Source organism: Chlorocebus sabaeus, chromosome X, assembly GCF_047675955.1.
Source record: "Chlorocebus sabaeus isolate Y175 chromosome X, mChlSab1.0.hap1, whole genome shotgun sequence".
Taxonomy (NCBI): domain Eukaryota; kingdom Metazoa; phylum Chordata; class Mammalia; order Primates; family Cercopithecidae; genus Chlorocebus; species Chlorocebus sabaeus.
In genome coordinates this window covers 45,544,559-45,562,650 of record NC_132933.1, presented here as the reverse complement: position 1 = coordinate 45,562,650, position 18,092 = coordinate 45,544,559, and the positions used below count along the sequence as shown (strand labels likewise).

At 42.0% G+C, this 18,092-nt stretch overlaps 1 protein-coding gene across 3 annotated transcripts in view; it reads left to right on the top strand.

Moving 5' to 3' along the window:
* Positions 1-4,901: 4,901 nt before the first annotated feature.
* The window catches only part of MID2 (midline 2), a 100,094-nt gene continuing 86,903 nt past the window's right edge, over positions 4,902-18,092 (top strand). Inside the window, exon 1 of one of the 3 annotated variants that reach the window (XM_007992516.3) lies at positions 4,902-5,176. Coding sequence is in view for 2 of the 3 variants with exons in the window: in XM_007992513.3 (XP_007990704.1) it covers positions 5,813-5,816 (4 nt within the window). In the remaining variant the exon portion in view is untranslated. Of the gene's footprint in view, positions 5,177-5,228; positions 5,817-18,092 lie in introns of those variants that run through there. The other 2 variants (XM_007992513.3, XM_007992515.3) reach the window with 2 other exon arrangements.

The following is an 18,092-nucleotide window of genomic DNA, read 5'->3' as shown; positions in this document are numbered from 1 at the left end:
TCTGTCAAGTGTCTTTTTTTTTTTCGTGAGTCAGATTTATTTTGTTAATAGGATCAACATATGTTATATACAAAGGTAACCATTAAATAATTATAAACACATAATTTCATGACATACTCCCAGGCAATTTTGCATCTCCTGCCAGATACAAAACATTTACTTTTCATAAATTTACAGTGAGCAATTTGCATAAAACCAGTGAAAGTGGGGATATTTTCAAAGCAGCTGCTTGTGTGATATGATTAGCAAAATCTCCCCTCCCCACCCCATCATCCCCACCCACATACGCTATTAGTCATTCCTTTGAATTAATACATTGAAGGCCTGTGTTAAAATTAAAATATTATCTACTAATAGGGAGACAAATGAAGCTATTAACAGTTAGCTAAAATTGGTTGATTGAATTCCTTAATCATTTAGTAAGGTCCTTTGTGAAAAGGAGCCAGAAGTAGTTAAGTTTTGACAAGGGAAAGGAAATGTCCAGAACATGGACTGATGCTTGGAGAGGGAAGATAGGGTTCTGGAGCTCAGTATAGAGCTCTGGTAAGCTAGAGACTAGTTTGAAAGCATTGGCAGCTCAGGTGAAAGGGAGACTGCTAACAAGTGAAGGCTAAGATGATTTCTAATGGACGGTTAAGGTCATTAAAAGCAAATCTTCTTTACTGCCTGTTTTGCTAAGAGCTAGCTTGCTTTGTTCAGGTATGTCCATAATGAAAGAGATCACTTCTTCACATTTTTAGAAAACTCTCCAGCTCTCTGTGGAGATCACACAAAGTGAGATTGAAGAATTTTTAGAGATCAATTGACTTCTGACTCAACTTTGGGTTCAACTTCTTTTTGGAGACATACCTTAAATTTTTTTTTCAAACTACAAAAGAAAGTGTCATTGCAGAATATTCAAACAGTTAAAAAATAAGTAGAATCGAAATGGAAACATCCTTTCAAACACCCACCCCAATTCCAGGCCCACACTGTTTACAGGATGCTCCTTACAGGTTCTTTTCTTTTCTTTTTTTGAGGCAGAATCTCACTGTCTTGCCCAGGCTAGAGTGCAATGGTGCAATGGTGTGATCTCAGCTCACTGCAACCTCCGTCTCCCGGGTTCAAATGATTCTCGTGCTTCAGCCTACCAAATAGCTGGGATTACAGGTGCCCACCACCATGCCCAGGTAGTTTTTGTATTTTTAGTAGAGACAAAGTTTTGCTGTGTTGGCCAGGCTGGTCTGGAACTTCTGGTTAGAAAAGCCTTTGGTCAACCTCTGGATTTCAGACAACTAGTAGGAAGGTCCCCTTCTGCAGAATCTCTTACACAACAAAACCATCCTTCTGTGGCTTTCCTTCTGGAACAGACTGGGCTCTGTGCTGCTCTCGGCCTCCCAAAGTGCTGGGATTGCAGGAGTGACCCACTGTGCCCGGCCCCTTATAGGTTCTTTTCTATGCATTTGCCGACATATATATATGTGTCTGTTTTCTTTTTTTATTTTTTATTTTTTGTAAAAATAAAAAGACACACGTTCTCACTATGTTGCCCAGGCTGGTCTCGAACTTCTGCGCTCAAGTAATCCTCCCATCTTGGCTTCTCAAAGTGCTAGGATTACAGGCATGGGCCACTGTGTCCAGACTATATCTGTTTTCTTACAAAATAGAATAATCTGTCCTTGTTCTGTAGACCTCCTCCTTTTATTTTTTTTATTTGTTCTATGGTGGTAAATATACATAAAATAAGATTTATCTTTTTTTTTTTTTTTGAGACAGAGTCCTACTCTGTCACCAGGCTGGTGCGCAGTGGTGTGATCTCGGCTCACTGCAGCCTCCATCTCCCTGGTTCAAGCAATTCTCCTGCCTCAGCTTCCCTAGTAGCTGGAATTACAGGCACACACTACCACGCCCAGCTAATTTTTGTATTTTCAGTAGAGACGGGGTTTTACCATGTTGACCAGGATGGTCTCGATCTCCTGACCTTGTGATCCGCCTGCCTCGGCCTCCCAAAGTGCTGGGATTACAGGCGTGAGCCATTGCACCCAGCCAAGAGTTACTATTTTAACTATTTTTGAGTGTAAAATTCAGTGGCATTAAGTACATTCACAATGTTGCATAACACTATTTTCAGAATTATTTCATCATCCCAATCAGAAATTCTGTATTCTTTAAATAATAATTCCTCATTTCCTCTCCCTTCAGTTCCTGGTGACCTCCACTTTACTTTCTGTCTCCAGGCTCCTTGCTCATAATTGTTTTTGAAAAGGTAATACATGAACATTATAAAAAACTTAAACAATACAAAAGAGCATATGCAATGTTAAATACTTCCTCCTATGCTTGACCCCCAGGCAACCAGTGTAACCAGTTTCTTAGGTATCTTTCAGAAGAATCTATGCTCATACAAGCATTCATAGACATATACCTGCCTGCTTCTTTACGCGAATAGTAAGAAATCATACTCAGTTCTGCACGTTGCTTTTTTCATTTCATAATATCTGAGATTCTTATATATATATATGTGTGTGCATCATACATATGCATATATATAATTATTTTAATGGCTACATAGCTTATTTATCCCCTCTTCTATTAGGCTGGGTTCAGCAGACTTCTGACTCATTAACTTTTAAAAAAATAATTTTTGTGCCAAAAACCACATAACATAAACTTCATCCTTCCAACAATTTTCAAGTGTACAGTACAATATTGTCAACCACATGCACATTGTTGTGCAACAGATCCCCAGAACATCCCCCTCATCCTGCATGACTGAAATTCCACACCCACTGAACAACTCTTTCCTTTTCCCTCCTCGCAGTCCCTGACAACCAGCATTCTACTTTCTGTTTCTATGAGTTGACTATTTTAGACAGTCATATAAGTAGAATCATGGAATATTTGACTTTTTGTGACTGGCTTATTTCACTTAGCATAATGTCCTCAAGGTTCATCAACTTTGTAACATGTGACAGTATTTCCTTCTTTTTTTAAAGCTGAATAGTATGTCCTTGTGTGTATATACCATATTTTCTTTATCCATTCATCCCTTGATGGACATTAAATTTGCTTCTACGCCTTGAATGATGCTGCTATAAGCATGGGTTTGCCAGTATCTTTTTGAGATCCTGTTTTCTATTTGCTTGGCTATATACCTGGAAGTGAGATTGTTTAATCATATAGTAGTTCTATTTTTAATTTTTTGAGGAACCTCCATCCTATTTTCCATAGCAGCTACACCAGTTTACATTCCCTTGGGTAGTGTCTGTACCATTTTACAATGGTGTTCAAGGGTTCCAATTTCTCCACAACCTTGTTAACACTTATTATTTTCTGTTCTAATTTTATTTTTTGTAGACACGTTCTCTTCATGTTACCCAGGCTGATCTCTAACTCCCGGCCTCAAGTGACTCTCTTGCCTTAGCATCCCCTGCTGAGCAGCTGGAATTACAAGTGTGAACCACACCTTGCTGTATTTTCTTTTGTTTTTTTTTAAATTTTTAAATTTTTATTTTTATAGTGACCATCCTAATGGATGTGAAATGATATTTCATTGGGGTTTGACTTGCATTTCCCTGACAATTAGTGATGTTGATCATCTTTGCATATGCCTGTTGGCCACTTGTATATCTTCTTTGGAGAAATGTCTATTCAAGTCTTTTGTCCACTTTTAAGAGGTTTTTTTTTTTTTTTTTTTTTAATTGAGCTATACAAGTTCTTTATACATTCTGGATATTAGCACATTATCCGATATATGGTTTGTAAATGTTTTCTACCATTTTGTAGGTTGCTTTTTCACTCTGTTGTTTGAGTCCTTTCCTGTGCAGATGTTTGAAAGTTTTATGGTCCCATTTACCTATTTTTGCTTTTGTTGCCTGGACTTTAGGTGTTACTCACTAACTTTTACTTCTCTTAGGGGCCAGACTTTCTTTTTTTTTTTTTTTTTTTTGAGACGGAGTCTTGCTCTGCCGCCCAGGCTGGAGTGCAGTGGCCGGATCTCAGCTCACTGCAAGCTCCGCCTCCTGGGTTCACGCCATTCTCCTGCCTCAGCCTCCCGAGTAGCTGGGACTACAGGCGCCCGCCACCTCACCTGGCTAGTTTTTTTGTATTTTTTAGTAGAGACGGGGTTTCACCGTGTTAGCCAGGATGGTCTCGATCTCCTGACCTCATGATCCGCCCGTCTTGGCCTCCCAAAGTGCTGGGATTACAGGCTTGAGCCACCGCGCCCGGCCGGGGCCAGACTTTCATCAGGGCAGCCTGGTTGTGATTTTTGCCTTGGTTTCCACCTCAGTGATCTCTAGCACATTGTTTCACAGGAGTGTTGACTGATTACTATTGGTTCCCTGAAGGGATATACCAAGAGATACCTCAATTTTTCTGGGCTTGTTCTTATGCACAATGATGGGAGGCGTGTGGCAGCTCCTCTCATTTTCTCATTTCTTTCCCCTTGTTCTCTCTTTTTGCCCCAAGTTAGAAACAGAGTCTCTTAAGGGGCTTCCTGCTCTTTCCCTCTCCCATCCACCTTTTGAGTGGGGGTCACTCCAGACCAATGGGAGGATGCTGGATTCCAAATGGACCAATTAGCTTATTAGAGACCTGGAATACCTGGATAGCTAGCATCTGCCTCATTGTCCTTGTGGTAACGACCCTCTTGTTTTACTGGTCAACAATTTGAAGATACAAGAAAAATCCTGCTTTTTTTTTTTTTTTTTTCCTTTTGATGGCTTTAATCCACCTCCACAACTTCTGCCCGAGGCCAGTAAAACACAGCCATTCTCTCTTTGTAAAAAGAAAGAGGGGTTGGGTTTCCTTCAATTGTCTGCCCTTTTCTATCTCCTCCACTATTTTTGTTTTACTCTGTAGTTAACTTTGCATAGAGCAGCTTCATGGAGAGGATCTGTGCGGTGGACCCGGGCACTCTCTTCTTATTACCGGTTGCAAAGGCCTCTTCCTTGTTCTAACCTGGGGTTTGTGGGGCTGGGGGATAGAGGAGTGGGGAGTGGGAGAAGAGTTTAGCCATAGTCTTCCTTCTGCATTTCACACACATTCTGCTCTCTCTGTCGCTCTGTCACTCACACACACACACACACACAACACACACACACACACACACACACACACACCCGCCCGGGTCCCTCTCTCTGTGTCTTCCTTCAAGATGACAGGGCGCTGGAGAAAAGGCTGCTGGAATCAGCTGGTAGGTACAGTAGTAACCCGAGCCCCACCCACCGGCTGCCTTTGCTTGCTCAGGTTTCTCCGGTCACTCCTGCCAGGGGAGAAGACATGTAAACGTGCCTCCAGAGGAAGGGCTGGGGGAGCTGGGAGTGGCGGGGGCGGCGGAAGGTGAGCCTGGGAAGGTGTCCGAGCGCCTCTTCTTCTTTGGCCCTTCCCAGTGCTCCCTTGGGGTGTCAGCCCCAACCCCGTTTGCCCCCACTCCGCCTCCCTTTTGGAAGGGATTGCCTTTTTTTTTCCTCTGCGGCGGCGGAAATGACAGTGTGGTGCTGCCGTGGTGTCATGGTGCTGCCCCTGGACTGAGGGGCGAAAACTCTTAAGTTTAGCTCGGGAGACCCAGCATCGGTAGCATTGCGGCCGCCGTGCTATCCCCTGCGGGGCGCGCGGGCTGGCGGATCCCGGCTGCTGCGCGGCGTCGGCGACGGTAGCGGCAGCTGCAGCGAAGGCGGGCGGCGGCCTAGAGTGGTGGCGGCGGCGGCGGCGGCGGCGGCGACCGGGGCCCTGGAGCTCGCGCCGGAGCCCGAGCTAGCCCACTGCGGAGGCAGACCAGCGCCCAGCGCCCTCGAGCGAGCAGAGGAGATGGCTGGCACCTGGGAACGCTATGGGTAAAACGCGCCCCCTCGCCGCGGCCCTGGAGGTCGAGCGTCGTCGCCCTCGCAGGGCTCGGCCCTGGCTCCGGCCGCTTTTCAGGTGCCGCCGGGGCCCGGCGTTAGCCGAGGGCTCTCGGGCTCGGCGGGGCAGGGTGATGGGGCCCGCGAGGCTCGAGACGGCGACGGGGGCCCCAGATCAGCTCCGGCTCCCAGTCATGCTGTTGGGGCTCGGGTTCCTGCCACTGCTCTCCTGGGACAGAGTTTGCACTCCGGGGTGCGGGGCGGGGGCGGCCGAGGCCTCTGCGCAGCCGGGCCGGGCCGGGCGCGGGCAGTCGAGCGAATCCTCCGGCGCCTGGGCGCGAGTCTGGGAAAGGGCACGGCCGCCTTCCCACGCTCCCGCAGCCTGCAGCCTCTTCGTCCCCGGCGTCGCCCCTTGGCCGGCCGTCTGCCGGGCGGTGCTGTCGCAGCAGCCGGCGTGGCTGCGGACGCCCTGCCGGCGGGGAGGCCCGGTGAAACTTAATCCCTTTTCTGCCAGGGGAGCGATCCTCGAGTCTCCGTCTGGATGGTTCCTTATTTCTGGCCTAGCTGTGAAACCAGCTCTGTGGGGGAGAGGGAAAACTTACATATGTCCACAGGACAGACTACGACGCAACCAGGGAGAGTGGGGATTTTCCATTCCTGCCTTGTAAGAATTAAGTAAATAACGGCAGAGTAGATTTACAGAAATATTACTGGTGATGATAAGGTTTAGGTTACTTAGCACTTCGTGTGTTGCACATTATTTTTCAGAAGTGTTGCTTCTTAGAGCAGGAAATTGAAATCCTGGAGTCGTTTTACTCTTTACTTTCTCTCTCTCTTCCACGGTCCCCTACCGTTTTCATGATCACTCACCTTCCTATGTCACAACACTTACATGACTACAGAAATCCCCCACCAGAGCGCCTTGGACCCCAGCCTTTCCCCATCAACCTGTGCCCTCCCAGCCTCCCAGCCATGCTGCATCTTACTTCTTCAACCACTTTGCCTTTTGAGGATTTCTGAGTGTGGGGCGGATAGATGGTGATGGTTGTGTGTCTCTGAGGATGAGCCCTTATAAAGGAATATATTGGAAACTAAATAGAGAAGTACCGTGTGTGGGTTGATCCCTCTGATTCTCAACTTGGGCCAGAAGGGCTGCCTTTAACCCCATTCTGCTCCGTCCCAGTACTCTAATCAGTTCTCTGGCAATATTCCAATAGAAGGGAGTTGCTGAATAGGGAGTTCTCCTCCCCTACTTTTCGTCTGTTTGGGGAGTGGTTTCATTCTACCCCAGATGGTTAGCTTCCCCCTCCCCACCCCCCCGACACTCACATCCCCCTGTCTGTCTCCTCTCATGACTGTACTGAGGGAGAAACTGTCTTTGCTATTTTTATATATTCCTGCCCAATCAATGAACTTAACATGCGTATATAATGTGAATTAGGCCGGGCGCGGTGGCTCACGCCTGTAATCCCTGCACTTTGGGAGGCCGAGGCGGGTGGATCACGAGGTCAGGAGATCGAGACCATCCTGGCTAACATGGTGAAACTCCGTCTCTACTAAAATACAAAAAATTAGCTGGGCGCGGTGGCGGGCGCCTGTAGTCCCAGCTACTCGGGAGGCTGAGGCAGGAGAATGGCGCAAACCCGGGAGGCGGAGCTTGCAGTGAGCCAAGATGGTGCCACTGCACTCCAGCCTGGGTGACAGAGTGAAGACTCCGCCTAAAAAAAAAAAAAAAAAAAAAAAAAAAAAAAAAAAAATGTGAATTAGATTTCTCCTGATTGCTCCTCACAACTTGATTCATGTGTTTGATAAAGTTTGGATATTTATCCCTGCCCAAATCTTATGTACAAATGTAATCCCCAGTGTTGAGGTGGGGCCTGATGGGAGGTGACTGGATCATGAGGGCAGATTTCTCATGAATGGTTTAGCACCATCACCTTGGTTGACTGTGAGTCCTTGTGATAGTGAGTAATCTCTCCTGAGATCTGGTCGTTTAAAAGCGTGCGGCACTTGCCCCCAGCTCTCTTTCTTCCTTGCTTCTGCTCACAGCATGTGAGAATCTCCTGCTCCCCATTTGCCTCCCTCCATGATTGTAAGCTTCCTGAGTCCTCCTCAGAAGCAGATGCTGGCATCACACTTCCTGTACAGCCTGCAGAACTGTGACCCAATTAAACCTCTTTTCTTTTTTTTCTTTTCTTTTCTGTTTTTTTTTGTTTTTGTTTTTGTTTTAGAAAGGGTCTTGCCTCAGGCTTAAGCAATCCTTCTATCTCAGCATCTTGAGTAGTTGGGACCACAGGTGCATGCCACCACACCCAGCTAATTTTTGTATTTTTTGTAGAGATGGGGTTTTGACATATTGCTCAGGCTGGTCTCGAACTCCTGAGGTCAAGCGATCTGAGGGCCTCACCAAGTGCTGGGATTATAGGCAAGAGCCACAATGCCCAGCCTACCTCTTTTATTTATAAACTACCCAGTTTCAGGTATTTCTTTAAGGCAATGCAAGAATAGCTAATGCAGTGGTTAAAACACAGGTCCAGGAGTCAAGAAGATCAGAGTTCATTCCAAATCTGATGTTACATTGGCTTATGGCTTTAGGACATTCCTATGACTTTTCTTTCTTAGTTGGTGCACTTGTGTAAAAGCTATAATATTGTGTACTGGATATTGTTAGTCTTGACTTGGTCCTTTGAAGATGAAAGGGTTCTGTAAACCCTCAGCATTATAATTTTTTTTCCCCTTTGAGATGAAGTCTCGCTCTGTCACCCAGGCTGTAGTGCAGTGGCGTGATCATGGCTTGCTGCAGTCTTGACTTCTCTGGCTCAAGCAATCCTCCCATCTCAGCTTCCCTAGTAGCTGGGACTATAGGCACACACCATCACACCTAGCTAATTTTTGAATTTTTTGTAGAGACAGGATTCACCATGTTTCCCAGTCTGGTCTCAAACTCCTGAGCTTAAGGGATCCACCTGCCAAAGCCAAGTGTTGGGATTACAGGTGCGAACCACCACAGCCGGCCAACATTATACTTTTCAAAGAAAGCACTTCCTTTACCTTTTACTGAGTTAGTGGATTGACTGGGTATAAGTAGGAATCTTAGCTTACTGAAAATCTTACTTTAGCATTATTAGCCTCCCACCCCCAGAGTCAAATCTTATCATTGTACTTAGGTCCTAAATCTGTTTTGTCTCCAATACATGTTCAACTGAATGAAAACATACATACAACTAGGCATACAGAGTAATAATGATCATTTAAGTTGGGGCTTGAATCATATCTAATGCACTCCAACCTAACAATCTGAGTCAGACTAATTTGAAGACATAACCTCACCCATTTTTAGCCTATATGAGGGCAGTTTGTTAGTTTCTAATGAAAAGTGGCATAAATAATTTGGGGAACGGCTATATAAGCATAATTATCACCTAGTAGCAGAGTCAACAATATTAAGCACCTATAATGTGCAGAGGACCTCTGCTGATTGGGCTGAGGCCCCAGATTTAGCCCAGTATTTTGGCCTCCTGCCTGTTCCAGGCCAAACTCCATACTTGCAGCTCCAGGATTAGGTCAGGGAAGGGCTGTGCAGGACATGGGTAGAGGCTAGGGACATGAAAGGGTGGTTGTGTCCCTCTTATTTGTTTTCATGACTACTAGAATTCTCATCTGGCATGTTGTACCTTGCAAGGCCACCTCTGGGAAGTACTCCTGTAAATCAGAGTGACTTGGTTGCTTTATGAACATATCATCTGAACGGTGCAAACTGATTTAGATAAAATTGATTTAGTTAATCCCTTACCTAAGAGCAGGGCAACTTGCTTCAACTTGCAGATCCTAAAGTAGTGCCAGTGGAGTCTCACAATTGCATCCAAATATTGCTCTGAGTAGTGAGCCTGTCCATTCCTTCATCCTTCCTGCCATAAAATCTGCTGACACCACAATAATTGACAAGGGAACTACACAAGGAGTATGTCTGTCTTCATCACTCAGCAAACCCCATTGGCTTGGAGAAGAGGAAAGAATGTTGTCTTCTCATTCTATCCCATAGAACTCAAGCTCTGTCTTTTTGAACAGGGACATAGAGCTCTTAAAAGGGTGAAGACAGAGCTGTGGGCACAGAATATGTCCCAAATGGCTGCTCTTGGAAGTACCTGCTTGGTCTTGTGTGTGTCTGTTATTCAATCTTCATGAATCTTGATAATATCCTTGCTGTTGGGCTATGGGGCTTGGCTGCTAGTAGAGGCCAGGGGGTGCTCCGTTTCCATTTAGCATTAAGTTTTTGTCCTCTCTTTGGCACAAAGGTGAGAATGAAGCTCTATGTTCGTGAAGTACTCCTTACTCATTAAGCTGGGTGTCTTGACTTAGAACATTGCATCATCAAAATATGAGATGTAACATGTTGATACTGGATATACAACAGTGTTGGATAATTCAAAATTATTTACATTTTGATGAATGAAATTTTGGTACCAAGATGGTGTTGCACTAACATCTGTACTTCAGGTCTCTCAAAAAATATTGTGTTCATCACTAAGCAGTCTACAGAAGAGACTAGAAAAGTGTTTCTCAACCAGTGTGTTGGGTCATACTAGCAAGTGAGGAGACCAGATGAGCGGTGTTGAGACAAGAAATTCCAGCTGTAATTATCTTCTTGTGCAGATGGCTAATCTACTTTTTATTTACCTTCTCATCCATGGATCAATATATTAAATATGTTCCTTTCTCCACTTTCATGTATTAAAACTCTGCTAAGAGTTTTCTGTGGGCTTAGGTAGTCTGTGGCTGTTTCTATTTGTTTCTCTCTTTCTGTCTTCCCCTTCTTTATGACCATAGGCAGATATAATCCTTTTGATGATGAATCTCCCAGATGCTGAGTTTTCTTTTAGAAATTCTATAAATTACTAAGAATACTAGATAGTATAAGGTGTTTAAAGTGTGGGTGGCAGAAGGATTTTGAGTAATGTGCCAGTATCCCATTATTTCCTTTTCCTTGTAGGATTCACCTGAATACACTCTAGGATGCTGGTTCAGCCTAAGTGGGTTGGCAAAGTATCATTTGTAAGCGTTATCCTACTTGGGTTCTGGTCTCCCTGCAGAGCTTTGGCTGCCTGACCTTGGGCATTGTCTCAGCTTCTTTCCCGTAGGTCAGACTCCGCTGGTTGATGAACAGCATCCTCAGTCTCTGGATCATCGTCTTACAGAGACCAGACAATCTGATAACAAACCCATCATGCAATCTGAAATCGTCCTGAAACATGAAATCCCAGTATTTGCAATTTTCCTGGATAGGAGCATAATGTATGGGCATGGCAGACAATACTAATTCATGACAGTGAAGTGTCTTAATATATACAGCACAGAGATAGAAAAATGGTTTACGGTCCAGATCCTTGATCACTTTGTCTATAGCCCTTTGTTCAGTGTTGCTAGGATCCATGTGGTTCCCAGGGAAGTAGAAGCTTGATTTCAAATAGGCCTCTGTTCTCTGTCCCTTGTTTCTGACCTGAACTTGGGATCCTCTCAGCCTAACATTCAATAACATGTCCTACATACATATATTGCCAATTTTATTGTGCAGATGACTGCCTGTCCAGGTGAACCACTGAACATTTAAAAACTTACAAATATTTCGTTAGGTAACAGAGGTTAGAAAAAGCAATCCTAGAGGAGATGGAAAGCTGTACCAGCAGTCATAGGTAAATTAAGTTTGTTCTCCATTTGTTCCTCAACCCTGCAACTGCTAGTGTAATCTGCATTAAGATAAAGGTGTCATGAATTGTATTTAGGATTCCTGTCAATTTTCATGTGTTACCTTGGCAAATCTGTTTGTTGGTTACTTGGATTAACCTTTTGTGTTTGTAGCAGATCTAGGATTTCTAGTTCTGCTATTTTGATACTCATTTTAATGTTTATATGATGACTATTTTGTATAAAACACTCAACATTTGGATTTAAAAACTAATTATTAAAAATAACATACATTAATTCCATGTACTATAAAGTATTAAGTAGGCTTTAATAACCTATTAGACAGGAACTGGCTCTGGTGCTGTCTGCCGGTCGGTAATCAGCCTCCAGTTCTGAGTTACCCCTGTGCAGGATGAAAGCTTAAGAGAAAAGAAGAGAGATAGCCCTTCACTTGGAGAGGGGTGGGGATCCCAGTCTAAAAGGGAAGACATGAGCATAACAAATACCACGATCAGTCCCATGATCTTCCAGAAGTCTTGTGGAGGAGTGTGATTGTCTGCCATTATGTCAACCATGTGTTTGGGATGAATTTCCAAACATTTTTGGCTTTTCTTAATAATTTGCTTTGTATCTATAATCTATGAATGTATGATGAGAATACCTGTATTTGTAAAGTAAACTAATACTTTTATTTTATCCTCATCTGATCCTCACAATAGCCCGTGAGATGGGCAGGGCAGGTATTTTTCATTTGATAGATGAAAAAACTGTGACCCAAAGAGTTTAAATGTACCTAGGATTGCTCAGCTAATTTGGTTTAGATCCAGGACTACAACCAGGTTCTATTATGAGGGTCAAATGAGATAATGGCTTTGAAATAATTTGAAAAGTGTAAAATGATATACAAATGTAAGGTGACTATTATTGATTATTATTACTGGCCACCTAGCCTCTTTCGTCTAGGTTTCTATTTTCAGTTCTTATCCTATAGAGCGTGAATTTGATGCATTGGCTGCCTTTTGTGTTCCAAAATGATCTGCTTTGAGCTTCAAGGAGTTCTTTTCTAATCATGGTGTTCTGGGATTTGGATTTTGGTTTCTTTTTCAGTCCCCAAATATGTTGTCATTAGTTTATATTCCCATGGGACTCTCCTTCCCTTTAGTTGTCCTCTGGAACATCCATTATATCTTTTTTGAGGTACAACAGACAAAACTACTGTACTTTGAGCACCTTGGTAATGCATTTTGTTTATTTCCAGCTCCTGTGGCTATGATGTCCATCACTTGTTAGCCTTCCTAGTCACACTAATAAATAAAAGTTGTGTTTTTAGGAGCTAGTTTACAATAATCCAAGGTGTCTTTTTATGTGGTAACAGATAGCAAGAGCTCTATAATAATAGGATGTCAGAGCTAGAAAGCATCTTAAAGAGATCATCTGGTGATTCTAGTTTAGCTTGAACATTTTACAGTTGAGGAAACATCAGACTAGGCCAGGACTCATTTGCTTATTCCCCCAAGGCAGGGAGACAGTTTCTAATACTTTAAGGAAGAACTCATGGGATATTAATTTTAATATCCTGAAGAATGTTTATTTTATATTAATTAAAAAAACCCTACAGCTCAGCTCAATTCTCAATCTACAGCCCAGAGATCAGGCTTGGCTTCACACTCATGGATTTTCTGTGAAGGGGATACTATAACTCCTCAGGAAGGTAGTGAGAGCTCAGATTCATGCTTTGCAGACTTGGAAGAAAATAAAACTAGATGGAATAATAATTGTTAATTAAGTGGGCATTTAATTATGCTCAAGTAACATTTGAAATAATAGAATTATGCAAAGTACAGATCACGACTTCTTTCTTGATCAGAGTTAGCTAAAGGCTAGATTTGGAGGACAATGCTGAAATCAGTCTTTTATTTCATAAGCGTAGGATGCATTATTTTTATCTTTTTAAAAAATTTTGTTTTTTTAACTTATTTTTTAATTTTTATTTATTTTGAGACAAAGTCTCATTCTGTCACCCAGGATGGAACACAGTGGCACAAATATGGCTCACTGCAGCTTCAACCTGCTGGGCTCAAGTGATCTTCCCACCTCAGCCTATCAAGTAGCTGGGACTATGGGCGCATGCCACCACACCCTGCTAATTTTTGTATATTTTGTAGATATGGGGTCTTGCTGTGTTGCCCAGGCTAGTCTCAAATTCCTAGGCTCAAGCAATCTGCCTGCCTCTGCCTCCCAAAGTGCTGGGACTAAAGGTGTGAGTCACCACGCCAGACCCATTATGTTTTATCTTAATCACCTTCATCAAAACTCCTTTTGTATTTCTACCCAGTTACACAGCCCATTGATACCTTCTTCTAGTTGATGCTCATCGACTTCTTTTTTCAGAGGTTTCACCCTGTAGTAAAGTGCAAGGTAAAGAAAAGCCATACAGAAACAATTAAACATACATATCTGACTATATATGGCAGTAACTAAATGGTTTGGAAAGGAACGAATCAGGGTGTGTGTATGTGCACATTTGTTTCTTAATATGGCAATTGGTTCTGCCCTCTCAGGCATTTCATCAATGCATTTTTATGACAAATCGTAAAAACTTTCAAGATTACCTGTCATTGAGTCGCACCCTATCAGATTCACATCCTGTCTTCATCCTTAGCATACTCTCTAACCCTGTATAGATTAGTGATTCACAAACTTTTTGAAATTGCAACAGTTTGCCATTGTTTAATTTTTGTCATGCCACTTCCTCCTGCTAAAAGTATTTCATGATAATAGGAGTCAAATGTTTTTCAGGAGTCACTTATATACTTCTTAAAGTGAATAAAAATTGGGAGCTGAGAATTTTGTGACACTCATTGATCACTAGAGGTATCCCAGGGTATTGCAAAACCTAGACAAGGAATCATTGACCTAGAAAAACAATTGAAAGGAACAAGCAATCCAATAGAGCTTATAAATACTACATAATCACATAGCTGGTAGTATAGTGTAATGATTTACAGTTTACACCCTCGAATCAGACACACGTGGGATTGAATCTCTTCTTTAAAAAATTGAGATGTAATTCACATGCCATAATATTCACTATTTTAAAGTATACAATTCAGTGATTTTTGGTATCTTCAGAAAGTTGTGCAACCATCATCACTACCTAATTTTAGAACCTTTTCATCATCCCAAAAAGAAACTCCACATTTGTTAGCAATCACTCCTCATCCCCCGTCCTCCCCTGCCCTGCTCCTGGCAACTGTTAATCCACTTTCTGTTCCTATGGGTTTGCCTATTCTGGATATTTCATAAAAAAAGAATCATACACAAAAGGAGCCTTTTGTGACTGGCTTCTTTTACTTACTGTTTTCAAAGATCATCCATGTTGAAGTATGTATCAGAACTTCATTCCCTTTTTATAGCCAAGTAATATTCCATTGTGTTTATCATTTCATCAGTTGATGGACATTTGGGCTTTTCCCTTTTGGCTACTATAAAGACTGCTGCTATGAACATTTGTGTACAAGTTTTTGAGTGAACACATTTTCCATTCTTTTGGGTATATACCTAGGAGTGGAATTGTATGGTAACTCTGTATTCAGCCTTTGGAGGAACTGTCGAACTATTTCCCAAAAGCAGCTGCACCATTTTTTTATTTCCACCTGCAATGTATGAGGGGTCTAACTTCTCCAAATCCTGGCTGACATGTGCTGTTTTCCACTTTTTGTTTGTTTTGTTTTATTATATTATAGCCTTCTTAGTGTGAAGTAAGTATCTCAATATGATTTTGATTTGCACTTTCCTACTGGCTAATTATGTTGAGCACCTTTTCATTTGATTATTGGCCATTTGTATATCTTCTTTGGAAAAAATCTATTGAAATCCTTTGCCCACTTTTAAATTGAGTTACTTACCTTTTTTATTGTTGAGTTGTAAGAGTACATTTCTAGAGACTAGACCTATATCAGATATATTAATATGATTTGCAAATATTTTCGCCTAGTCTGCGGGTTGTCTTTTTACTTCATTGATGGTGCTATTTGCAGCACTCAAATTTTAAATTTTGATGAAGTACTATTTATGTATATTTTCTTTGGTTGCTTATGCTTTTGATGTCATCTGAGAAACTGTTGCCTGCCTAACCTAAGTTCACAAAGATTTATGCCTGTCTTTCCTTCCAAGAGTTTTATAGTTTCAGCTCTTACAGTTAGATCATTGATCTGTTGTGAGTTAATTTTTATAAATGATATGAGGTAGAACTCCAACTTCATCCTTTTGCATGTGGATATTCAGTTGTCCAAGCACCATTTGTTGAAAAGAGTATTCTTTCTCCATCGAATGGTCTTGGAACCCTTGTTGAAAATCAGTTGACCATAGATATATATAGGTTTATTTTTAAAGTTTTGTCCTAAGTTTGACTCTTAGTTTAGCCACTTAGAAACAAGTGTGACCTTGTACAGGTTATTTTTTTTAATTAATTTTTTTTTTTTTTTTTTTTTTTTTGAGACGGAGCCTTGCTCTGTCACCCGGCTGGAGTGCAATGACACGATCTCGGCTCAAGCAACCCCTGCCTCCTGGGTCCAAGGGATTCCCTTGCCTCAGCCTTCCGAATAGCTGGGACTACAGGCGCACGCCACTACGCCCTGCTAATTTTTTGTATTTCAGTAGAAATGGGGTTTCACCATGTTGGCCAGGATGGTCTCGATCTCCTGACCTTGTGATCCGCCTGCCTCGGCCCTCAAAGTACTGGGATTATAGGCGTGAGCCACGGCACCCAGCCTACGTTTTTGTTTTTTTGTTTTTTTTTTAAAATAATGATAGTAGCTACCTTTTAGAGAGTTGTTGTGAAAAGTAAATGAGACAATGCACATAAAGGGTATTGTTAAAGTTCTTAGATAACCAGAAAGGTAGGGAAAATTGGGGATAATTGAAAGGATTCTAAAATATTAGGAGTACCCAGAAAAAAAAGCCTCATAAATGAAAGATGATTGAACATATCTGAAGAAGTTGATAAAAGTATTCGGTTCCCGAAAATTGGCTAAAACAGTTAATATATGATAATCAAAAATCAAACATTTGAAACAGTGTAGAAAAGCTGAAATAAGCAAGAGGCAGTAACTATCTTATAATATTCTTTACAGAGCTGAAATAAGGTAGGTTATTTTAGAGTACTAATGATTGGCTTTTTTTCTTTCAAAGACTCTTGAGAATCTTTTGAAAGCTATGGGCAATCCTCTCCCCAGGAAAAATGCATATATGACATACAAACCACATTCTGCAAACAGTTCTAGGAAGTTCAGAAGTCCCCAGTTAATAAATCCTATTTTGACCTTACCCAAAGCAATCCTGACCCATAGTATGCTTTCCCAAGCTTAATTTCATGGTGAGGTTCAAGTGTCACACTGACTTGGAAACAAATTTTAGATTTCCAAGCAAAATTTAAGAGCTTTTCCTATGTACAGGACAATTTATATGGCACCCTCTTAAGCCTTAGGAAAGCTGTGGTACTCCAATTGTTTTTACATAGGTTTCAACACACATAGACATGGCTTTCAGCAATACTTCTGACCCACCCAGGTAGCTTCCAACACAGACATTGAGGAATGCAGGCATAGAGTTCTAGAAGACATAGTAATAGAAGTGCAGTGTGAGGTGGAGATGGGCCTAGAAGACAGAGATATGATTCTGGAAGGGACTCAGAATGAAACAGGCAGATTCAGAGAAAGTCAGAGAGACAGAGAGAGATAAAAATAGAAGTAGAAGCATGCTGTTTAAAAACTGTCTTGTAAATAGCCAAGATAAACCTCAGTGAAGGAGGTGAGCTGATTGAAATAAAGGTGTAGGGAAAGAGCACAGGCGTTGGCATTACACTGACCTGTGCTCTGGGTATGTATATTCTTGGTTAATTTATTTAATGACTCTAAGCCCCAGTTTCCTAACTGTAAGGTGGATACAGTAATAGTAACTTCCTCACAAGTTTCCTGAAAGAATTAGTGAAATAATGTGTAAAGTGCTTAACATAGTACTCAGAATACAGGAGATGCTCAACGAATGCTAGGCCCCTTCTTACTCCTAGTTTAAGTGATACTTCATTAACAATTATTGAATACAGTTTGTGTGAAGCACAAACTTGTGCTGTGAATGAAAATATAAAATAGTTGATACCCTCAAGGAGAAGGAAGAGTTAGCTGGAGATACAGCTATGTAAGTGAAATAAAGCAGAATGTTCTGGAAGCCACCAGTGGTTGAGGTGATACAAACATGTCTATGAGAGATCTCTTAGATTTCCAGGCTTAAATGGTGATATTCACGAGACAGGGAAAATCAGAAGAGGAGCAGGTGTTTTTTGTTTGTTTTGTTTTGTGGAGGTGAGGAGGAGCACAACAAGTTCATTTATAGACATGTTGAGTTTGAGAATCTGAGTCATATATCAAATGGAGCTCTCTAAGGCAATATTCCTGCTGTCAGTGGAAGTTGGAATCTTCATCTCTCAAAAGTCTCTTCGAATTCTAAGATTCAATGATGTATGCACATTTTAATTGTTTACTTTTTCATCTGTGTAGGTGAACATTGATAGATGTTATAAGCTACAAA